General features: G+C 46.4%; 1 protein-coding gene across 10 annotated transcripts in view; it reads left to right on the forward strand.

Moving 5' to 3' along the window:
* The first annotated feature begins 18277 nt into the window (after nucleotides 1–18277).
* Nucleotides 18278–25322, forward strand: part of NLRP1 (NLR family pyrin domain containing 1) — a 32302-nt gene continuing 25257 nt past the window's right edge. For 7 of the 10 annotated variants that reach the window (XM_012185551.4, XM_042255560.1, XM_042255561.1 and 4 more), the window contains exons 1-4: nucleotides 18278–18681; nucleotides 19706–19865; nucleotides 20988–21155; nucleotides 23580–23771. In XM_012185551.4, coding sequence (XP_012040941.3) covers nucleotides 18619–18681; nucleotides 19706–19865; nucleotides 20988–21155; nucleotides 23580–23771 — 583 coding nt within the window. In that variant the 5' untranslated portion in view covers nucleotides 18278–18618. The remainder of the gene's footprint in view (nucleotides 18682–19705; nucleotides 19866–20987; nucleotides 21156–23579; nucleotides 23772–25322) is intronic. The other 3 variants (XM_027975093.2, XM_042255562.1, XM_042255564.1) reach the window with 3 other exon arrangements.

The following is a 25322-nucleotide window of genomic DNA, read 5'->3' on the forward strand; positions in this document are numbered from 1 at the left end:
ATCTGAATGAATAGATTACTTCCATACAAATAAAATTCTACACAACCATTTTTGAAAGTGCCATATGTACAGACTTGGCACAAAGTCCACAACATATTGTAAAGTGAAAAGGGAAGTTTCAGCACAATATGTGTAGTGTTAATACTCATTTTTTATTTTAAAAGTCATATATAATAAAAATAGCTAATGATTTATCAAACACTTATTCTTCGCCAGGCACCTATCTAAATATTTAATCCTTAAACAAACTTATGAGTACCATTACACAATTTTTCAGAAGAAATTGAGTCATCAGGAAGTTAAGCAACTTCAGTAAGTGAAGTTAACTCCACCAGTGGAAGTTAGTAAGGGATGGAGTCCAGAGTCGACCACAACTCTACGTGTCATAAACATAAAAAGAGTCTTAAACCAGGGGGGAGGGGGGGAGGGGCCTTTCTCCACCCGTTTTATCCACTTTTGTGTTGTTTGGATTTGTTACAATGACCATGTAATTGAAAAATAAAAATTTTATAAAAGTGCCTAACCATGTGGAACTCTTGCCTGGGATAGGAGCCAAGAGGGGATGGATGGAGGGAACCACAGACACTTTTCTCAGGCTGGGCTGAACTCCAACCTGATTTTACAGGACTTCCCTGGCAGTTCAGGGGTTAAGACTCCCCACTCCCACTGCAGGGGGCACAGGTTCCATTCCAGGTCAAGGAGCTAGGATTCCACATAGGGAGTTCTCTGGAGGTCCAGGGGTTAAGAACCTGCCTGCAAATGCAGGGGACATGGTTTCCTTCCCTGGTCTGGGAAGATTCCACATGCTGCAAGCAACTAAGGGCGTGAGCCACAACTACTGAGCCCACACACTGCAGCTACTGAAGCCCACATGCTCTAGAGCCTGTGCTCCGCAACAGGAGAAGCCGCCGCAGTAAGAAGCCTGGGCACTGCGGCTAGAGAGTAACCCCCGCATCTCCAACTAGAGAAAGCCTGCACAAAGCAATGCAGACCCAGCGCAGCCAAAAATAAACAAACAGAAGAAGCCAAGCCAACAAGAGTGAGTTTCCCATTTAAATAAAGATTCCGCATGCAATGCAGCCAAAAAAAAATTTTTTTAACTGACTTTACATGAACTCTTCTTATATACCTTCCTCATCAGCAAAGACAGATACAGGGTTGGAGGGACCAGCTTCAACATAAGACAACCTGAGTTCAAGTCAATTGAGCGGACTTGGCCAAGCATCTTTACCTCTCTGAGCCTCCTCTTCTCACCTGCAAACTCCTAACTGCTACTTCTTTACAGGTTTGCTGTGAGGGCGAAAGAGAGCATGAAAGGTGCGTGCAGTGGTGGCTGCATCCCAGGCTCCTGGAAACCTTACATCGCTTTGGGCTGACATCATCTGGGAAGGTTTTCTTGTACCATGTCGTCCACATCCAACTCTGGGTCCAAACTCAACTCAGAAAGAAAGAATTTCGCAACAGTACAATGAATTTAAAAACCCAATGGCTGCCCAGTGAAAGTCGCTCAGTCGTGTCTGACTCTTTGCAACCCTCTGAACTGTAGCCAGCCAGACTCTTCTGTCCATGGAATTCTTCAGACAAGAATACTGGAGTGGATAGCCGTTCCCTTCTCCAGGGAATCTTTCCAACCCAGGGATCGAACCCAGGTCTCCACCTTGCAGGCAGACTCTTTACTGTCTGAGCCACCAGGGAAGCCCAATGACTGCCCAAGTCTCCCCCTAATTTCAAACCCAACCCATTCCAAAGAACAAATGAAATAGGAAGAGAGATTTCTATTCCCACCCTATCCCTTGATCTGGTCTCAGCCCTTGGTTTTCCAAGTCTGATCTCACATTGGGAAGAAGTAACATCTCAAGGTTCCCTCCCAGTAGGTCTGGGAACCACCAGGACAATCTGAGGCAAAGCTGAGTCATGGAAAGAAACAAAAACCACAACACTCAGGTGCTGCCTTTAGAAACCCAGACTAGAGATTGCACTAGTGAATGGGGGACAGAAGGGCTGGGAGGTGGTCTGGCCCCTTTGAGGTCTCTGCTTCAACTTGACTTTGATATGACTTTACTATTAGCCCTCTAAATATGATTCATTCTTACCTGCTTGAGTTGGATAATCCAGCTAATTGTTCCGGTCTCCAGCACCCCTCCCCCACCCCTTAGCTGCATACTGACTTCACAGCCTCCATTCTGAAGGTCCCTCTGAAGTCTGCGAGATTCCCTGCAATCTCCCAAGCAGCTTCGTTTATCGCCATTGTGCATTCCTACAGATTCTTAGTTTAATGACACCCTTTCCGAAGCAGCAGCGATGGTGCCAAATGGCACTTGCATTTCCAGGAAAGCAGCCAAACTCATTACGTTAATAAAGGAATTTAGCTGTATAGAGATGCCTCCTTCACATCCATTCCCGAAAAACCCGCACTCTCACCACTCATCAGCCGCTATTAAACCTCCGTCTCCACCTGCAAAGCACTCGCCCCACGGAGTCACAGCAGGTCAGACCCATGTCAGCAGAGGAGGACGGAGCGCTCTGTGCACGGTCTTGGATGCACATCTCAGAGGCCTGGCCAGCCCTCACATTTCTTCCACTTCTGCCCTCAAAGCCGTTTTCCTCTCCCCAAGCCAGTATGAGCCCCATTAGAGTCTCATGGATGCTGCTCAGAGATGGGACCAGACCAAACCTTCCATTAGACTGGATTCTCATCACAACCAGCACCTGTTTGGTCTCCCTGCTTCAGTCGGACCCTTTGCAGCCAGGGTCATCCCTCTAAACCACAATCGGGGTCTATCACCCTTCTGCCATATTCTCATATCAGTTTATTGCTCACAGGAGAACAGTCCTCCAAACTCCTGGAGTAGCATCAGGCTTTTCTCTTTTATAATATTTATTTATTTGTTTGGCTGTACCTGGTCTTAGTTGCAGCACACAGAATCTTTGATTTTCGTTGAGGGATGCAGGATCTTTTGTTGTGGCATGTGGGATCTAGTTCCCTGACCAGGGATGGAACTCAGGCCGCCTGCATTGGAAGTGTGGAATCTTAGCCACTGGACCACCACGGAAGTCCTACATCAGACTTTTCAAGACATACTCCACCATCACTTAGCTCTTCACTTCACAGGCTCCCCATCACCACTCACCCACCCACCTCCCTGCTCCACACTCCAGCTCCCCAAATTGGCCCTGCTCTCTCGCTCACTCCAGGCCTTTGAGTACCATTCTCCAGTTGCCTTCAACACTTTTCCCCACTCTCACTGCTTCCTCGCTTCCTGAATCACTGGAACTCATCCTTAAAGACTCCACCCAGAAGTCCCTTCCTCCTAGAAGCTTTCCCTGACTTCCCACGTTAGCCTGGGTAGATGCCTGGGGAGTTCTTCAAACTTCTGTAGCAACAGGCATGCCAAGCATGAGAGTAATGCAATTATGACCATCTTTTTTATTATCCATCTCCACAACTAGAGAGTGAGTGAGGAACTATGTCTCTTTCACCTCTTCTTTCCCACATACCGGGCCTATGGTGGTCCCAAAAGATTCTGGGCTGTAGCATGGTCATCAGCATTGAGTTCCAGTCTTTCCCGGAAAATTCTCTCCACAGTGACCCTGGCAGAAAGTTCTTTATCTTTTCTGGCCTCCATATCACTCGTCTCCACCTTCTCTGTGCTCTTTCTCTCTTCTGATCTCCTTACCCCATGAAGATCACGCTGACTTGTCAAACTGAAGCCTTCAGTATTTACACTTCTCCCCGCCTGCCAATGCAGGAGACTGTAAAAGATGCAGGTTTGGTCCCTGGGTTGGGAAGAGCCCCTGGAGGAAGGCATGGCAACCCACTTCAATATTCTTGCCTGGAGAATCCCATGGACAGAGGAGCCTGGCGGGCTACAGTCCATGGGGTTGCTAATTGTAGGGCACGACTGAAGTAACTTAGCGCACACTCCAAGAGAAGCTTGCATCTGGTCCCATCCACTTCTTTCAAGTGCCCCATCCTCTCCTCTCCAGCTCCACTATTCTTCTCTCAATCACATCTTTAACTCCCCTAAGGGTTGAAAGACTCTCTTCCCCTCCTGCTGTCTTGCAAAGGAGGGTGGGAACCGCCTACAACATCAGCCTTGGGTCCATTTAGCTCAGGTCCTGGCTCCAGTGGGGTTCCCTACAACACATTATCACTGTTCCACAGCAAGGATACCACACGGCAAGTTCATTCCCCTGATAATTCTACATAGATCAATTATTGAGTTCAGCCAGTCCTCTCAGGAAGGGCTTTCTGTTTTTGGTTTTTGTCTTGGGCGGGGGGTTTGACTGTGTGGAGTGTTCATTGCTGTGCGTGGGCTTTCTCTAGTTACTACGAGTGGGGGCTACTCTCTAGTTGCAAAGCATGGGCTTCTCATTGTGGTGGCTTCTCTTGTTGCAGAGCACAGTCTCTATAGTTGCAGTGCAAGGGCTTAGCTGCTCTGTGGCACATGGGATCTTCCCAGACCAGGGATCGAACCCCTATCCCGTGCATTGGCAGATGGGCTCTTAACCACTGCACCATCAGCGAAGTCCCAGGAAGAGTTTTAGATATCAACATCGGCTCTTGGCATAATGAATTCCAGAAGTTTACTACCCTCTGAATGTATTTCAAAACGTTTTCTTCCAAGTGTCAAGACACAGAAGGATATTAGCTCCCCAAAAGTAGGGGCTACTTTTGGGTTGTGATCTTTTTTTTTTTTTTTCACTTTACAATATTGTATTGGTTTTGCCATACATCAACAGGAATCCGCCACGGGGTTGTGATCTTGTACCACCACCCCTACCGCATTCTTCCAGGGTCCAAGACCCTCCCTCATAGGAACCGAAAAGCATGGAAAAATTGGTTCAACCAAAGATCAGTTCTCCAAAATCACCCAAAGAGATTCATCAGGCATAGGACAGCCAGGCACTATTTTGGCTCTTATATGGGCACTAAAGGCTGCCTTGCAGGAACACTGCAGTCAAGACAAGGGACCCTTGTGAGTAGAAGCAAGGACAGAGGCTGGTTCAGGAACCCCAGAACTGAAGCTTCACCTGGTCTAAGCAAGACTTCAATGGACAGGGTGCAGTCAAGAAAACTGAAACCACTCTAGTATTTCAAATACAGAGAATTTTATACAGAGGATAGGCCACAGTGGGGATGAAAAGGCTAAAAAGCCAGACAGGAATGAGGAAACAACTCCCAAAATTAATAAGAACAGGAAGCCAGGATCCTTCCAGAGCTGTAGGACCCAGGGGGATGATGGTGTCACCAAAAGCCAGAAGGCAAGCCATCTGTCCTGAGCCAGGACCGCAGCAGAGTCTGCCCAGCAGGAGGTGAGGCCATGGAGGAAGCAATGCCCATACCGGATGCGAACAGCCACGCAAATGGAGCCGTGGCCGGAAATGCCCTTCTCTGCCCACAGCTGAGAGAAAGGGAAACGCTCTGACTTCTCGCTTCCCCCCAGGCTGCAACCTTCTGCCCAAAATAGAAAGCAGTGCCAAGAGGCCTGAGAAACAGCTGCAGGAGAAAAGCAGGTGTGGATCTGAAAGCAAGAGACAGTGACCAGCCCAGGGACCAAGGGGCAGACCCAGCCCAGTAGTTCATGAACCCCTCCCTTCTGTTCTCCTTAGAGTTTCACTTCTTTCGCTTGTGTCCTTTCTCAGCTTCTGTCCTTTTAGACTGAAAAATCTGTCCCCACAGGGCAGTCTCTTCGTCTATCCTATGGACTCAGTTAATTCTCCAAATATTTATTATGCACCAAATATGTGCCAGGCACTCTTCAGGGCAGTGGAAGGAACGGAATACAAAAAGAAAAAAGATACAGTTCTTGTTTTCAAGGAGCTCATGGTCTGACGGAGGGGATACAGAGGAGAGCACAGCTCTCTATAACAGAGAATGATTTATGTGAGACCTAAGGAGAAACTGTGCTTTCCTGGTAGCTCAACTGGTAAAGAATCCACCCGCAATGTGGGAGACCTAGGTTTGATCCCTAGGTTGGGAAGATCCCCTGGAGAAGGGAATGGCTACCCACTCCAGTATTCCAGGGCTTCCTTGGTGACTCAGATGGTAAAGAATTCACCTGCAATGTGGGAGAACTGTGTTCAGTCCTTGGGTTGGGAAGATCCCCTGGAGAAGGGAATGGCTACCCACTCTAGTATTCTTGCCCAGAGAATTCCATGGACAGAGGAGCATGACAGGCTACAGTCTATGGCGTCACAAAGAGTTGGACAGGACTGAGCAACTTTCACTTTTAAGAAGAAATTGTGTTTAGGAAAATGAAAGGTTTCCAGGAGGAGGTGACGTCTGACCTGGACCTTAGATGAGAAGGTCACCAAGTAGGAGAAAGGCATCTCGGGTAGACGACAGAGTCTGATCAAAGGTACCAAGTGGATGACAGAACATGGTGGCTTGAAGGACACCAAGAAGATGAGGTTGGAGTGGAGAGCTCATGTGGAGAAGACACGGGTAAGACCAGAAGTGCAGACCGAGGTCAGAAGACCTGGAACACCACCCGGGAATGGGGCGCCATCAGAGGGGTTTATCCAGGGGTGTGGCATGATCAGGTTTGTGTCCTATAAGAATCTCTCTGGGTGCCTACACGGAGGATGAGTTGGGAATAGGGAGATCAGAGGCACAGACAAGAGTTTGAGAGGTGACTATCACAGGAATACAGGTCAAAAGACCTTGATCTGCTGGCTCCAGGCCACACCTCCTTGAGAAAGTGGACCCCCCCTCATCTGCTGCAGACCCACTGGGCAGCAGGGCCCTGTCCTGTGAGCTGACCAAACATGATCAGAATAGGAGCCCAGGAGCTCCTTGGGAAGTGGGTGAGATGTCCTATGAATGGCATCTGCTTCCTCCTCCAAGTTTTTTATCACCCAGCGTCTCCCTCTAGGACCTGGACTTGAATACCTACCAAATTGCTTGTCAACCAGCACACTCCACAGACCCACAGAAAGGTCTCCCTGTCTTGGTTCCAGAGCCTCCCAAACTGCTCTTGGTGCTTTCTCTCTCGTGGCTCAAAGAAGTCCTGTACAGTCTTATTTTTGTCAAACTATCACCACCTGTTGGCCAAGAAAAATTTTGTCAAGGAAAGAGAGCCTTGAGAAATGGAGTTTAATGACCAGTTGACATAGCGGATTTGTAGTTTTCTAAGGAGACTTAGCAGGGCTGTCACAAGGGGCCTCATTAATTCTCCATGCTTAGCCCCAGATGGCTGAGGATTTGACCTGTTCTTAAAGGCTCCTAGAAGGAAATTCCATGCTTCCCTCCCATAACTTGTTCCTGCACTTAGAACCTCCCACTGGGCAGAAGTCCTACCCCAGAGCTCATCCCAGGTCCTCCTCCCCCAGCTAAAGCCCCTTTGCTTTGATCGACATCAGTGAAGCTGCGTCAGCTGCATTTCCAGTCAAAACTCCAGGGACAGGGAGGAAGTGACAGTCCACTTAATGCAATGAACACAGGTGTGTTCTGAGAGATTGAGGCTGCCCCAGTGGAGAGGACCAGAATTAGCTCAAGATGCACAGCCAGGGGACCTCCTTGGTGGTCCAGTGGTTAAGAACTTGCCTTCCAGTACAGGGGATGCAGGTTCGATCCCTGGTCGGGGAACTAAAATCCTACATGTCTCAGGGTAACTAAACCTATGTGCAAGAAAGATCCAACACAGCCAAAATTTAAATAAATACATAGAAGTAATTTTTTAAAAAATTAAGATATACAGCCAAGCTGTATCCCAATTGGCTTTTAGAAGCAGCCTTGGGACTGCTGAGCAGATAAGCTTGTTGGAGATGGATATACTCACCCATCACCTCTCAGCACACGGGAGGCAGCAAAGGGCATGGAGATGAAGACGCGGGTTTGGGAGTCTCTCGGGCCTGGTCTCATCTGCAAAAAAAGAACAATGATGCTCAGTGATCCAGTTTTCATCTTAGAAAACTGCTGGGAAGATGAAGGGAGCTAGCTCCTCGAAGTGCCAGGCATGAAACGGATGCCATTCAATAGGTCCTGTCTCCCCACTCCCAGGACAGTTGTTAAAAAAACATCTATTCAACCACTTTATGTGCTCACAGCGCATCTTGTTCTGGAAGGACTCACTGTACAAATTTATATTCATATAAACTAAAATAGAATTGTATGAAGTCGCTACATCGATCAAGTGAAGTTACAATGAGAGCAGGGAGGGGATAAAATGAAATGAAAAGTGAAGGTGGTACAGGAAACACGAGTTTTCAGTTATATTTTGGTTATGGATTTGAGGGATGGGTCAAATGTTTGACTCAAAAACTTCCCAGAGGACAAACCAAAGAGGCCCTATAGCTAGTTGCTAGACGGAGTGCTTGAAAGAGAAAACTAAGTGAGTTCCCAAGAAAAGCACATTTCTGAACCAAAAATTTTTTAACATATATTCCCTTTGATTCAGAAATGGCTTTTCTAGCAATCTATCCCTTAGAGGTTCTCACTTGTACACAAAAACATAGGTGTATATAAAGCAAAATGCAAATGAAAACCAGCTAAAATTCCCATCAGATTGGACTGATTAAATCAATTGTTCCAAACTATGGACTACTATACAACTACAAAGCAGAAAAAGAATGATGGATTCATGTATGCTAACATGGATGGAACTGTCTTGCTCCAAGTCTTCTGTTCCACTCTCCATCTTGGCTGTGCCGAGGAGAATTGGGGAGCGCCTGTCCCACCTTTCAGGAGTGGCCAGGGGAAGAGCAGTGCCCCTAGAACTTACAGGTCAGAGAAGACTCCTGGGCCCAGCATCTCAGACTGTGAAAGCAACAGAAGGTAGTAAGACAAGAGGGCAGGAAGGAAACTGAGGACCAGTTTCACAACCCCTGTGGGTCATCAGCTGGAACACTTTCAGACATAGCCGGGAGGAGGAAGATTTTAAGGAGGCCAATTTTCAAAAGTTATCTGGCTTCGGGGTCAAGTCTTAGTAATTTGAACATAAAAAAGAAAGGTCACTTAACCCTAGTGGAGTGAGGCGTATGATTACCTTCACACATTATGTTTTAATAGTACCTAGTATTATTTGAATGAAGTGGGTTTTTTAACATGCTCCTAAAAGGCCCTGAAGCATCAGGAAGGGAGCAAAGATCCAACACACTGCAAACAGATAACTTTGAAAATTCAAACCTCAGAAGGAGTGCCTCTATAGGTTCTCTCCTAACCAAACAGGATGCTGTTTCAACGCACAGAAAGTATTTGAGTGCCATCTAATGGCCAGAGAGAGCAGCTGCTTAGGAAAATAAAAAGAGTTACGCATTCCGTGTTTGTTACTGTTTAGTTGCTAAGTCACATCCAACTCTGTTGTAACCCCATGGACTATAGCTCTCCAGGCTTCTCTGTCCATGGGATTTCCCAGGCAAGAATACTAGGTTGCCATTTTCTTCTCCAAGGGATCTTCCCAACCCAGGGATTGAATCTGCTTTTTCTGCATTGGCAGGTGGATTCTTTACCCCTGAGCCACCAGAGAAGTCCACTATTTATCTGACTACCAATGCCAAAGATGGAGAAGCTCTATACAGTCAACAAAAACAAGACCAGGAGCTGACTGTGGCTCAGATCATGAGCTCCTTATTGCCAAATTCAGACTCAAATTGAAGAAAGTAGGGAAAACCACTAGACCATTCAAGTATGACCTAAATCAAATCCCTTATGATTATACAGTGGAAGTGAGAAATAGATTTAAGGGTCTAGATCTGATAGATAGAGTGCCTCATGAACTATGGAATGAGGTTCATGACATTGTACAGGAGACAGGGATCAAGACCATCCCCATGGAAAAGAAATGCAAAAAAACAAAATGGCTGTCTGGGGAGGCCTTACAAATAGCTGTGAAAAGAAGAGAAGCGAAAAGCAAAGGAGAAAAGGAAAGATATAAGTATCTGAATGCAGAGTTCCAAAGAATAGCAAGAAGAGATAAGAAAGCCTTCTTCAGCGATCAATGCAAAGAAATAGAGGAAAAGAACAGAATGGGAAAGACTGGAGATCTCTTCAAGAAAATTAGAGATACCAAGGGAACATTTCATGCAAAGACGGGCTCGATAAAGGACAGAAATGGTCTGGACCTAACAGAAGCAGAAGATATTAAGAAGAGGTGGTAAGAATACACGGAAGAACTGTACAAAAAGGTCTTCACAACCAAGATAATCGTGATGATGTGATCACTAATCTATAGCCAGACATCTTGGAATGTGAAGCCAAGTGGGCCTTAGAAAGCATCACTATGAACAAAGCTAGAGGAGGTGATGGAATTCCAGTTGAGCTGTTTCAAATCCTGAAAGATGATGCTGTGAAAGTACTGCACTCAATATGCCAGCAAATTTGGAAAACTCAGCAGTGGCCACAGGACTGGAAAAAGTCAGTTTTCCTTCCAATTCCAAAGAAAGGCAATGCAAAAGAATGCTCAAACTACCGCACAATTGCACTCATCTCACATGCTAGTAAAGTAATGCTTAAAATTCTCCAAGCCAGGCTTCAGCAATACGTGAACCGTGAACTCCCTGATGTTCAAGCTGGTTTTAGAAAAGGCAGAGGAACCAGAGATCAAATTGCCAACATCCGCTGGATCATGGAAAAAGCAAGAGAGCTCCAGAAAAACATCTATTTCTGCTTTATTGACTATGCCAAAGCCTTTGACTGTGTGGATCACAATAAACTGTGGAAAATTCTGAAAGAGATGGGAATACCAGACCACCTAACCTGCCTCTTGAGAAATCTGTATGCAGGTCAGGAAGCAACAGTTAGAACTGGACATGGAACAACAGACTGGTTCCAAATAGGAAAAGGAGTACGTCAAGGCTGTATATTGTCACCCTGCTTATTTAACTTATATGCAGAGTACATCATGAGAAATGCTGGGCTGGAAGAAATACAAGCTGGAATCAAGATTGCCGGGAGAAATATCAATAACCTCAGATATGCAGATGACACTACCCTTATGGCACAAAGTGAAGAGGAGCTAAAAGCCTCTTGATGAAAGTGAAAGTGGAGAGTGAAAAAGTTGGCTTAAAGCTCAACATTCAGAAAACGAAGATCATGGCATCTGGTCCCATCACGTCATGGGAAATAGATGGAGAAATAGTGGAAACAGTGTCAGACTTTCTTTTTTGGGGCTCCAAAATCACTGCAGATGGTGACTGCAGCCATGAAATTAAAAGACGCTTACTCCTTGGAAGAAAAGTTATGACCAATCTAGATAGTATATTCAAAAGCAGAGACATTACTTTGCTGACTAAGGTCTGTCTAGTCAAGGCTATGGTTTTTCCTGTGGTCATGTATGGATGTGAGAGTTGGACTGTGAAGAAAGCTGAGCACCGAAGAATTGATGCTTTTGAACTGTGGTGTTGGAGAAGACTCTTGAGAGTCCCTTGGACTGCAAGGAGATCCAACCAGTCCATTCTGAAGGAGATCAGTCCTGGGATTTCTTTGGAAGGAATGATGCTAAAGCTGAAGCTCCAGTACTTTGGCCACCTCATGCGAAGAGTTGACTCATTGGAAAAGACTCTGATGCTGGGAGGGATTGGGGGCAGGAGGAGAAGGGGATGACCGAGGATGAGATGACTGGATGGCATTACGGACTCGATGGACGTGAGTCTGAGTGAACTCCGGGAGATGGTGATGGACAGGGAGGCCTGGCATGCTGCGATTCATGGAGTCACAAAGAGTCGGACACGACTGAGCGACTGAACTGAACTGAACTGAACCAATGCTACACAACGCTTTTCTAGATACAAAAAAGACAAGACTCAGTTACTTCCTTTCAAGGAACGAATGATCTTAAGGAGAAGGGACACGGTTCTCTACCCTCTGCTGTCCCAGGTCCTGTGCTCAGCACGTTCACCTTTGTTCATTTAACCATCACAGTACATTGAGACTTAGCTGTCCTTTCCTCACTTTACATACAGGATTCAGAGACAGGCATTGCCTGAGGTCACAGTCAGGTAGAAACCGAGCCAGCCTCAGGACCCAGACCCAGAAGGCACCGGAAGAGGAAAAATCCTTGGGCTGGGTATCCAGAGACCTGGCCCCCACCCCCAGCTTACCCACTGACCTGCTGTGTGATTTGAAGTCTTCCTCCGCTGGGCTCCCATACCCCGTCTGCTGGCCTTGTCAATCTGCTAGACTTTAAGGATGAGCCCAGGATTCTCAGCTTCACATCTGACAGCTTGGGGGTGCTAAAGCTCATGTGCTCACACCCCAGGACACATGCCCTGGCAGCCAAGGGGAGGTAACTTGTGCACTGAGAAAGTACCTAACTCTGTTCTGCTCCATCATCAATCAGCCTCCCTCTGCCTGGCCTTGGCCTCCAAGACCTGGAGTCTCACATGTTACCCAGAATTCTAGAAGCCCTCCCATGATATAATAATAAAGATAAAAGATAACTAATAGTACTTGCCTGGCAGGCCAGTGGTTAAGAATCTGCCTGCCAATGCAGGGAGCACGAGTTCAATCCCTGGTTTGGGAAGATTCCATATGCCTCGGGCAAGTAAGTCCCTGCCCTACAACTAGGGAACCTGCCCTCTAGAGCCTGTGCTCTGCAACAAGAGAAGCCACCACAATGAGAGGCCTGCACACTGCAACTAGAGAGGAGCCCCACTTGCCGCAACTAGAGAAAGTCTGCAGGCAGCAACAAAGAACTGGCACAGTCAAAATAAATTAAAGCAAATAAATATTTTTAAAGGTAACTAATAAGGACCTACTGCATAGCAAGCACATGGAACTCTACTCAGTATTCAGTAATGGTCTATGTGGGAAAAGAATCTTAAAAAGAGCACTCATACGAATATGTATAACATTCACTGCTGTACAGCAGAAACTTATGCAACATTGTCTGTCAATTATACTACAATTAAAAAAAATTTTTTTACTCCATTGTATATTCTTGCCTCCTCTGTCAAAGATAAGTTGTCCATATGTGTGTGGATTTATCGCTGGGCTTTCTATTTTGTTCCATTGATCTATATTTCTATCTTTGTGCCAGTACCATACTGTCTTGATGACTATAACTTTGTAGTAGAGCCTGAAGTCAGGCAAGTTGATTCCTCCAGTTCCATTCTTCTTTCTCAAGATTGCTTTGGCTATTCGAGGTTTTTTGTATTTCCATACAAATCTTGAAATTATTTGTTCTAGTTCTGTGAAAAACATCGTTGGTAGCTTGATAGGGATTGCATTGAATTTGTAGATTGCTTTGGGTAGTATACTCATTTTGACTATATTGATTCTTCCAATCCATGAACATGGTATATTTCTCCATCTATTAGTGTCCTCTTTGATTTCTTTCATCAGTGTTTTATAGTTTTCTATATATAGGTCTTTAGTTTCTTTAGGTAGATATATTCCTTAGTGTTTTATTCTTTTCGTTGCAATGGTGAATGGAATTGTTTCCTTAATTTTAAATCCACACACATATGGACACCTTATCTTGACAAAGGAGACAAGAATATACAATAGAGTATAGACAATCTCTTTAACAAGTGGTGCTGGGAAAACTGGTCAACCACTTGTAAAAGAATGAAACTAGATCACTTTCTAACACCACACATGAAAATAAACTCAAAATGGATTAAAGATCTAAATGTAAGACCAGAAACTATAAAACTCCTGGAGGAGAACATAGGTAAAACACTCTCCGACATAAATCACAGCAGGATCCTCTATGATCCACCCCCCAGAATTCTGGAAATAAAAGCAAAAATAAACAAATGGGATCTAATTAAAATTAAAAGCTTCTGCACAACAAAGGAAAACTATAAGCAAGGTGAAAAGACAGCCTTCTGAATGGGAGAAAATAATAGCAAATGAAGCAACTGACAAACAACTAATCTCAAAAATATACAAGCAACTTCTGCAGCTCAATTCCAGAAAAATAAATGACCCAATCAAAAAATGGGCCAAAGAACTAAATAGACATTTCTCCAAAGAAGACATATGGATGGCTAACAAACACATGAAAAGATGCTCAACATCACTCATTATTAGAGAAATGCAAATCAAAACCACAATGAGGTACCACTTCACACCAGTCAGAATGTCTGTGATCCAAAAGTCTGCAAGCAATAAATGCTGGAGAGGGTGTGGAGAAAAGGGAACCCTCCTACACTGTTGGTGGGAATGCAAACTAGTACAGCCACTATGGAGAACAGTGTAGAGATTCCTTTAAAAATTGCAAATAGAACTGCCTTATGACCCAGCAATCCCACTGCTGGGCATACACACTGAGGAAACCAGAACTGAAAGAGACACATGTACCCCAATGTTCATCTCAGCACTGTTTATAACAGCCAGGACATGGAAACAACCTAGATGTCCATCAGCAGATGAATGGATAAGAAAGCTGTGGTACATATACACAATGGAGTATTATTCGGCCATTAAAAAGAATACATTTGAATCAGTTCTAATGAGATGGATGACACTGGAGCAGATTATACAGAGTGAAGTAAGCCAGAAAGAAAAACATCAATACAGTATACTAACACATATATATGGAATTTAGAAAGATGGCAATGATGACCCTGTATGAGAGACAGCAAAAGAGACATAGATGTGTAGAGTGGACTTTTGGACTCTGAGGGAGAGCGAGAGGGTGGGATGATTTGGGAGAATGGCATTGAAACATGTATACTATCATATAAGAAACGAATCGCCATTCTATGTCCAATGCAGGATACAGGATGCTTGGGGCTGGTGCACGGGGATGACCCAGAGAGATGTTGTGGTGAGGGAGGTGGGAGGGGGGTTCATGTTTGGGAACGCATGTACACCTGTGGTGGATTCATGTCAATGTATGGCAAAACGAATACAGTATTGCAAAGTAAAATAAATTAAAAATTTTAAATTAAAAAAAAAATTTTTTTAACTGAAAAATAAATAAATATTTGGTGTTTGAATCTAGTTCTCAGCACATGGATCCTAAAACCCTTGGAACCTCCGTGTGATGTGTGTTTTTCATGCTAGCGAGGTGACTGGGGTGGAGGCCCTTTGATCACTTCAGAATGAGGACTGGTCCCAGAATAGTAAATAGGTCTCCAGGGATAAAGGCTGAAGATTGAATTAACCTCCAAGGCCAATGACTTAATCAGTTGTGCCTACATAATGAAACCTCTCTAAAAACCTGTCAATGCAGATGAATGGATAAAGAAGCTGTGGTACATATTCCATTGTATTGATGGAATATTACTCAGCTATGAAAAGGTATGAATTTGTGTCAGGTGAACCGAATTGAATGAATCCAGAGACTGTTATACAAAGTAAGTCAGAAAGAGATAAACAAATATTGTTGATTAATGTATATGGAGCCTATTATACAGAGTTAAGTAAGTCAGAAAGAGAAATATTATTTATTAACAGATATATATGAAATCTAGAAAAATGTACTGACAAACCTATTTGCAGGGCAGGAATAGAGATGCAGACATAAAGAAGGGACTTGTGGACACTCAGGAGAAGGAGAGGGTAGGAAGAATTGAGAGAGCAGCATTGAAACATATTACCATGTGTAAAATAGATGGCGAGTGAGAAATTGCTGTGTAACACAAGGAGATCAACCCAGCGCTCTGTGACAACCTCAAGGGGTGGGGTGGCAAGGAGGTTCAAGAGGGAGGGGATACATGTGTACTTATGTCTGATTCATGTTGCTGTATGACAGAAACCAACACAACATTGTAAAGCAATTATCCTGCAATTAAAAATAATTTTTTTTAAATGTCAACTTTACCATGTGTATCACTAATTGGCTATTCCCCACTTGTATCCTTTACAAGAAACTGGTAACTAAATTGTTTTCCTGAGTTCTATGAGTTGTTCTAACAAATGATCAAACCTAGGGAATCTCTTCAAACAGAAAGGTAGAGAACCCAGGAAACCCCATTTGCAACTGGTGTATGAAGCGGGGGGTGGTCTTGTGGGAATGAGCCCCATCAACCATGGCGTCTTCACTTACTCTGGGTAGTTAGGGTCAGAAGTGAACTGAGGACTTCCCTGGTGGCACAGTGTATAAAAATCCGCCTGCTAATGCACACAACAGGAGTTCAGTCCCTGGTCCAGGAGGATCTCAGATGCCTCAGGGCAACTAAGCCCATGTGTGCCACAACTACTGAGCTGTGTTCTAGAGCCTGGGAGCCACAGCTACTAAAGCTCATGTGCCTAGAGACCAGGCTCTGCAACAAGAGATGCCACAGCAATGAGAAACCCAGGCACAGCAATGAAGACCCTGGGCTGCCAAAATAAATTTTTTAAATCTTGAAAAACAAACAAAGAAAGGAAGAAGTGAGTTGAGTTGGAGGAACCCTAGCTGGTATCCAGAACGTTGGTGTTGGGGGGTGGGAAAAAGAAAACACTTCTCTCTGCCTATACCTCTTGCCATAGAGTCCTCCACTGTACTTATTAACCACTAAAAGAAAAAAAAACTACGACTTATGTATAACATTTTTAAAGGTTACTAAAAGCATCAAGGCTGTATATTGTCACCCTGCTTATTTAACTTCTATGCAGAGTAAGTACATCATGAGAAACACTGGGCTGCAAGAAGCACAAGCTGGAATCAAGATTGCCAGGAGAAATATCAATAACCTCAGATATGCAGATGACACCACCCTTATGGCACAATGTGAAGAGGAGCTAAAAAGCCTCTTGATGAAAGTGAAAGTGGAGAGTGAAAAAGTTGGCTTAAAGCTCAACATTCAGAAAACTAAGATCGTGACATCTGATCCCATCACTTCATGGGAAATAGATGGAGAAACAGTGGAAACAGTGTCAGACTTTATTTTGAGGGGCTCCAAAATCACAACAGATGGTGATTGTAGCCATGAAATTAAAACACGCTTACTCCTTGGAAGGAAAGTTATGACCAACCTAGATAGCATATTCAAAAGCAGAGATATTCCTTTGCCAACAAAGTTGTGTCTAGTCAAGGCTATGGTTTTTGCAGTAGTCATGTATGGATGTGAGAGTTGGACTGTGAAGAAAGCTGAGTGCCGAAGAATTGATGCTTTTGAACTGTGGTGTTGGAGAAGACTCTTGAGACTCCCTTGGACTGCAAGGAGATCCAACCAGTCCATTCTGAAGGAGATCAGTCCTGGGTGTTCTTTGGAGGGATGATGCTAAAGCTGAAACTCCAGTACTTTGGCCACCTGATGTGAAGAGTTGACTCATTGGAAAAGACTCTGATGCTGGGAGGGATTGGGGGCAGGAGGAGAAGGGGACGACAGAGGATGAGATGGCTGGATGGCATCACCGACTCGATGGACATGAGTCTGAGTGAACTCCGGGAGTCGGTGATGGACAGGGGGCCTGGCGTGCTGCGATTCATGGGGTCGCAAAGAGTAGGACACGACTGAGCGACTGAACTGAACTGATTGTGACAAAACCGCTTACTCCAGAACTCGGTAGCTTAAAACAAGAGATATTTGTCCCTTCACAGTTTCTGTGAGTCAGGAATCTGGCGGCTGTTTAGCTGTCTCTGACTCAGTATCTCACAGGCTGTAGCAACTGTATCAGCTGGTGCTGAAGTCATCTGGAGCTCCCCTGAGGCTGAAGGATTCACTTCCAACTTACTCTTGTGACTGTAGGAAGGAAGCTTTGGTTCCTCTTCTCGCGAACTCCTGTATCAAGACACTGACAACTCGGCAACTGGTTCCTCCCAGCACGAGTAACCCAGGAGAGACAGGGGGCTCAGGATGGAAGCCATCGTTGTCTTTATGAATCCTTTTATAATCTGAATTTAGAAGTGACAGACCATCATTACCTCCAAAATAGTCTCTTGGCCATAACGTCTAATCCTTGTACTACATAGGAAGGGGTGTGAAGAGTCTCAAAGAGTCGGACACGACTGAGTGACTGAACTGAACTGAACTGAACTGAAGAGCTTTTGGGCTTCCCTTGTGGTTCAACTGGTAAAGAATCCACCTACATTGCGGGAGACCTGGGTTCAATCCCTGGGTTGGGAAGATCCCCTGGAGAAGGGAAAGGCTACCTACTCCAGTGTTTAATTGGAGCCTCTTTGCAAACCTATGATGTCTTATTTGATAGATGAGCAAACTGAAGTTCAGAGAAAGGTATCAGTCACACGAGGAGTCAGTGAAACTCCTTAGGCCTGGTCACCTCCAGCCCAGGGCCAGTTAAGGCCAGAAACCATTACACAACAGGAACTGAGTTAGGTAACATCGTGCCTCTGCCGGGAGTCTCCAACACTGAGGATTCTACAAAAAAGGAAGAAAGTCCATGCCTACTCCCCAGAGGCCTGGATTTGCTGAGATGCGGCAGTGTTGTTCCGCTTTCAAGCAGAAATGTTTACTAGCTGCGTGCCAAGCTGCTCACAAAGCAGGCAGCCCCCTGGGCCTGGAACACACACCCTGGTGCCCCTCCTAGCATGGCAGGATGTGCAGTGGGGTTCAGGAAGCCCTGAAAACTGAGAGGCTGCAGAAGATGCCTGTCCTGACCCCCCTCTCTCAGGCTGCACTCTCAAGTGGGTCCTTTTGGTGACTCCCATGCCTGCTCTGACATGGTGAGGACTGTTCTCCCAGGTCAGTGACCCAGGGCCAGGAGAGATCTGAGGAGACTTGAGGGCAGACAGCTCTGAACTCAACCCTTGGCTCTGAAAGCCCCTACCTCCTGTCCACATGAAGGCTTGGTCCCAGGTGTCCAAGTCCCAGGAGAAGGAAGACTCCGAGGGACACAGAACAGTAAGTGCCCAGCGCTTCTCACCCACCATCCCAGCCCTGCCCCTTCACCCTCCTGACCGACCTCACGCTCCACCCTGGCACCCAGGAAGCTGACCTCTTCCAGTGTCTCCCAGGCCCCCTCTGGACACCCCTCTTCCTATGGCTTTTCCTCCCACTCCTTTTCCCCTCCCTTCTCCCAACAAAGTCTATCAGCAGATGCCCTGGGGTTTTATAAAACTGATTCTAAATGCTGAATAGGAGTTTGCCAGGTGAAGAGCAGTGATCCCAATGGGAGTCCTGCATTGGTAGGGGTCCAGGAAGTGGCTATTCTCTGCCTTCCTGAATGTCCTCACCAACCCAACATCCACTCTCTCCCCGTAAACATCCCTGCTGCCTTTAAAAAAAAAAAAAATGACCTGAGAGTTGCCAGTCGAGTTTTGTTGAAGGCAAAATGAGGACTGCAGCTCAGAAGACAGCACTTCAGATAGCGCTGAGAAACTGCTCCAAAGAGGGAGACAGAGGAAGGTCAGTATACATGTGATTTTAATAAAGGGAGAGTTCATGCAACCTGTATTTGCAGGCTTCTGCTCGTCACGAGGAGCATACCTCCCCATGAAGAATTTTAGTGCTTTTCTAGATGTGAGGAGATGCAAGAATTGGGCTCATAAAAATCAGCTCCTGAAAAGACCTAACGCTCTAAAGACCTGTTGTGCCAGGTTTTCCTTGAGCACAGAGGGCCCTATTCCTGATCTCCATCCTGAACTCCCTTCAGGGGATGTTAAAGGTCAGCAGCTGCAGCAGCATATGATTTAATCCTTGTAGAGGTAGACAGCCAGTGCCCATGGCAAGTGCCAATTTATAGTTGACACCCCCAGGGTCCCCCAGCCCGGCAGTGCTGGCTGGTGAAGCCCGGAGGCTGGAGGACTTGGAGGAAAAGAAGAAAGAGAGGCTGAAGGAAAGGGAAGAGAGGCTGAAGGAGCTCCGGCTTCGGCTGTTCAATAAGGAGCCCCAGCTTCGGTTGCCTGATAAGGAACCCTGCTTGCAGTCTCCTGAGGTGATCCATGCTCAACCAGAGAAGCCAAGGAGCCAGAAGATCGCGATCAAGAAGGTAGAGCTCAGGTGCAAGGCCAGCCACACCAAGGGACCGCACATGAACAAGCAAATGGCGTGCACCAAGACCCTCGAAGAGACAGACTTGAATCCAGGTGCTTACAAAGCCTCCTCTGCCCACTGTCGATCTCCTCACCCCCTCACCAGAGAATCCCCACACACACACCTTCCCCTGGGCGGTGATTTAGGACTGCCCGATCAGGTGGCATCCAGACCTAGGCCAGCCTGCAGCTAAGAGGCTTACTGGGGTGGGGAGGGGAGGTTGCTGGATTCCTCTTCTAGCCAAGTGGATTCCTAGGATCCCGTGTGGTCCTCACAGGGCCTGGACGGGGTGCTCAGAGGGCCAGAGAGGGAGGAGGCTGGAATTCAGAAGGGCAACTGGAAGGGAGGGTTGGGGGTTTCATGCCCGACTCCTAAGCAGCACTTGCCTGGCCTTGTGTTATAAGCACGGACTTGGGAACTGGGCACTGCCACACTGGGTGAGTCACTTCACTGCTCTGTGCCTCTGTTTCTACATCTGTAAAATGGGACAGTAAGAGCCTACCTCCTTGGACTATGTAAGGGTTAGAGAGATAGTTCATATTAAATATTTAGCACAGAGTCTAAGAGTCTAGTGGTGTTTTATTCCAACTCTTTGTGACCCCATGGACTGTACCCCACCAGGCTCCTCTGTCCATGGGATTTCCCAGGCAGGAATACTGGAGTGGGTTGCCATTTCCTTCTCCAGGGGATCTTCCTGACCCAGGAATTGAACTCAGGTCTCCTGCATTGCAGGCAGATTCTTTATCGACTTTGCTATGAGGGAAGCCCCTAAGACTAGTAAGTACTCAAAAACAAACAAACAAAAAAAAAATAGGAGCTCTGTTGCTACTGTTGCTGTCACTGCAGTTATTATTATTAATCAGCAGCCCTGGGAGGTGGGACTCTTCACCCCACCAAGGAGAGGCGCACAGAGGGGGCTCAACTTCCATGAGGAGGTAGAAAGAGAGTCAGGACACAGATACAAATCTCCTGGACCCCAAATCAGAATAAACCCTCCAGCAGCATCAAGAAATCATCCTCCTACAAGAGGCAGGCTGCAATGGTCTCCCTCTTGACCTCTGTTGGTTGAGACAGAAGACCTCTCTTGTTCTTCTTGGCTGGAGAACCCAGGCCTCAACCCTGGCTCCTGCCCCTTCCCCTGGCAATCCTCCAACCTGTTTGTCTGCTCCTCACAGCCCTGTCTTCCTCATTCTCCCACTCACCAAGTGCACCCAACCTGAAGTCTCCTAGCTGGCCCACCTCCACCGAAGTGTTGAAAGTCTGCAAGCCTAAGCAACCAGTGCTCAAGCAGTCAAAGAATCGGAGTCCGAGCCCCCTAATTTTAGCATCTGGATATAGGAAAGGTGAGGCTTGCTGAGGGGCCCTGAGGCGTGGGGTGGGGGGCAACTTTGAGGCAGCCAGTGAGCTTGTAACTCCACGCGGACCCAGTCAGAAGGAACTACAGAAGGCTGAAGGAGCCAGGAGCCAGGGTGGTGGGCACAGTGGGCCTAAAAATGATCTTTCAGGAGCGTCCCTCTGCTGAGACTGCACTCCTTCCAATTTGATAGACGGGGACACTGAGACTCACACCAGTCAGACAGTGAATCTCCCCCAACCTGGTGCAATGTGGTCCTTGCCCAGGCAGAGCTCAGCTCACAACCTCAGTGGACTATGAAGATCCTGGGGTTCAGGGTGGTTTAAAAAGTTCCAAGGAGGACTCAGTTCTCCAGATAAACCCCAAGAGAAGGGTAGGCTCACCCCTCAGCCTAAGCCGGTTCCCTCTCCTGACTTCTCTTATTTTGGCCTCTATCATCCTGAGTCACCCAGGTTTCAAACCCCAGCCACACCCCGGCCTCTTCCTCTTCTCATCTCAGTATCAAAGTGCAAGTTCACACAGCATCTGAAGACAGAGCCAGGGCTGGAGCCTGCTGCTGCTGCTGCTAAGTCGCTTCAGTTGTTTCTGACTCTGTGCGACCCCATAGATAGCAGCCCACCAGGCTCCCGCATCCCTGGGATTCTCCAGGCAAGAACACTGGAGTGGATTGCCATTTCCTTCTCCAGTGCATGAAAGTGAAAAGTGAAAGGGAAATCGCTCAGTCGTGTCCAACTTTTAGCGACCCCGTGGACTGCAGCCTACCCGGCTCCTCTGTTCATGGGTTTTCCAGGCAAGAGTACTGGAGTGGGGTGCCATTGCCTTCTCTGGGGCTGGAGCCTAGAACTACCCATTCCTGGTGCAGTCATTTCTCCCTCCATCTGCTGCTGCTGTTTGAACGTCCCCATCCCCAGCTTGGGCTTCCCAGGAGACGCTAGCAGTAAAGAATCCACCTGCCAATGCTGGAGATGCCAGAGACATGGGTTTGATCCCTGAGTTGGGAAGATCCCTGGAGGAGGAGATGGCAAGCCACTCCAGTTCTCTTGGCTGCGCTGGGTATTCGTTGCTGCACACTGGATTTCTCTCACTGTGGCAAGCGGGGGCTACTTTGCATTGCAGTGCTCATGCTTCTCGCTGTAGTGGCTTCCTTTGTTGCAGGTTACAAGCTCTAGGCTCACAGGCTCAGCAGTCGTGGCTCTCACGCTCACTTGCTCTGCGGCATGTGGAATCATTCCAGACCAGGGACCAAATCTGCGTCCCCTTGCATTGGCAGGCAAATTCTTACCCACTGCACCTCCAAAGAAGTCCCTTCCCGTTCCTTCTGTGCCTACTCTCACCACTCTACTCCCAAGCCTCAACAATGATGGTCACAAGCTCCGCCGCCCTCAGTTTCCACCCTGACTTCACCCACTTGCTCTATGACACAGAACAAATCACTTCATCCTCCTGTGTCTCAATTTCCTCATCTGATCTACTCAGTTTTCTACTCTGCACACCAACCCAGGCCACAGTACAGAATTTATACATCTTGAACTCCACACTAAAATAACCCATGTGCGCAGAAGTTCAGATATATGATGCAGACTCTACAAGATGTTGTAGAAGAAAACTGTTAGACTTTTTACGTCTCTCTGCCCACAAAGGTCCCCTCTTGTGCCCTCACCAGCTTTCTTCTCTCTTGTCCTTCCCGCCACACACACTATCCAGTCTCACTGACTCTTCCGTTATTGAAGACACAGAGCAGTTCCCCTCTGCCCCCAACTTGCATATCCTGAGTTTCATTGTCTGGCAAAACAGTGTCTGAATAAAATGATAAAGCATTTAGCGACTTCCCTGTTGATCCAGCAGCTAAGACTCCACTCCCACTGCAGGAGAACCAGGTTCTTTACTGGTCAGAGAACTACATCCCACATGCTATCACTAAGAGTGTGTATGTCACAACTGAAAAAAACCACAAGTCGTGATTATAATTATCTTCTATTTTTTGTCTGGGTATTGATTGTGAAAACTGATGAACAACTTTTATTACTTAAAAAAAAAAAAAAAAAAAAAAGACAAACCCACAAGCTGCAACTAAAACCCAGTGCAGCCAAATAAATAAATAAATATTAAAAAAATTAAAACATTGCCTGGCAATGAAGAGGACCCACCACTTTAGAATATCACTTAGTAACTATTTGTTGTTGCTTGAAATGGGCAGCTTAACTCCCTTCCCCAAGTGGTTTATCGAAATCTTTCTACCTGACAGAGGAAGTTTCAGAGCATTAAGAGGATTAAATTGTACCTCTATCTTTGTGATTTTAAAAATTGGATTACCAACACCATCTCACAGGATTTTTGTGAGAATTTAAAATGTATGAGCCTGAAATCGATGCTCAATAAATGGTCCTTTCTTTCCTGTCTTTCTCCCCTGAAGACCTTTCCCTAGGCATTCACCAAGGTTTTCCAAGTTCCCCATATCATGAGTCACCAAGCCAAGAGTTACCCAATGACCCCACATCCACTGCAGTTCTGAGAGTTTGTGAACTCCCACGTCCAGAGCCCAGAGAGAAGGAGGGTCCTGGGACTGTATGGCCACTGGTTGAAACATCTGGAAATAGCTGCACAGGTAAGGCTCTGCTGAGCTTCCGGAAAGGGGTGGTGAGGCAAAGACATGGATGGGGGCCAGGTTGATATACTGAGCAGAAAGGGTCTGGTAGACCTCTGAGACCTCTCTCCTGAAATCCTATTGCTGGGACTTCCCTAGTGGTCCAGTGGTTAAGAATCTGCCTGCCAATGAAGGGGACCTGGGTTCGATTCCCATTCCAGGGAGATCCCACGTACTGCAGAACAGCTAGGCCAGTGCACCACAACAACTGAGGCCCACACGCCCGAGAGCCCATGTTCTACATCAAGAGAAGCCACTGCACTGAGAACCCAGAGGCCCCCAAAACGAAGGGTAGCCCCTGCTTGCCACAACCAGCAAAAAGCCCACAACGCCATGAAAACCCAGTGCAGCCAAGAATAAATCAGCACAACTAATTTTTTAAAAATTAAAAAAAGAAATCCTACTGCCAGAATCTCTCCACCTGCCTAAGGCACTGTTTCTAGGAAGCCCCTGGAAATTAAAATGCAGGAGTATTATCCAGTACAGGAGACACATCACCTGGTTAGTGGACAGGCACTGGCCTAGAGTCCATTTCTGCTGAGCTTCTCAGCCCCCAGATGGCCTGGAGCAAGTCAGGTGCACACTCTCTCTGTGCCAGGCTCTGTGCCATGTGCTCTGCTTGCACAGTATAAAATTTCACGACCATTCCAGGAGATGGATGTTATTATTATTCCACCTTGGAAATAAGAAGACTGAGGCTCGAAAATATAAACTCTCAGAATGGCAGAGATGGAATTCAGCTTCCACTCTCTCTAATGCCACTGCTGTTGTTCCGTCACTCAGTCGTGTCCAACTCTTTGCAACTCCATGGACTGGAGCACACCAGGCTTCCCTGTCCATCACCATCTCCCAGAGCCTGCTCAAACTCATATCCATCGAATCAGTGATGCCATCCAACCATCTCATCCTCTGTCTCCCCCTTCTCCTCCTACCTTCTATCTTTCCCAGCATCAGGATCTTTTCCAATAAGTCAGCTCTTCAAATCAAGTGGCCAAAGTATTGGAGCTTCAGCTACAGCCTCAATCCTTCCAGCGAATAGTCAGGGTTGATTTCCTTTAGGATTGACTGGTTTGATCTCCTTGCTGTCCAAGGGACTCTCAACACCACAGTTCAAAAGCATCAATTCTTCAGCACACAGCTTTCTTTGTGGCACAACTCTCACACGCATACATGACTACTTGAGAAACCATAGCTTTGACTAGATGGGCATTTGTCGGCAATGTCTCTGCTTTTTAATATGCTATCTAGGATTGTCATAGTTTTTCTTCCAAGGAGCAAGCGTCTTTTAATTTCATGGCTGCAGTCACCATATGCAGTGATTTTGGAGCCCAGGAAAATAAAGTCTGTCACTGTTTCCACTGTTTCTCCATCTATTTGCCATGAGGTGATGGGACCAGATGCCATGATCTTAGTTTTGAATGTTGAGTTTTAAGCTAGCTTTTTCACTCTCCTCTTTCACCTTCATCAAGAGGCTCTTTAGTTCCTTTTCGCTTTCTTCCATATGGGTGGTGT

Source organism: Ovis aries, chromosome 11 (assembly GCF_016772045.2).
Source record: "Ovis aries strain OAR_USU_Benz2616 breed Rambouillet chromosome 11, ARS-UI_Ramb_v3.0, whole genome shotgun sequence".
Classification (NCBI taxonomy): domain Eukaryota; kingdom Metazoa; phylum Chordata; class Mammalia; order Artiodactyla; family Bovidae; genus Ovis; species Ovis aries.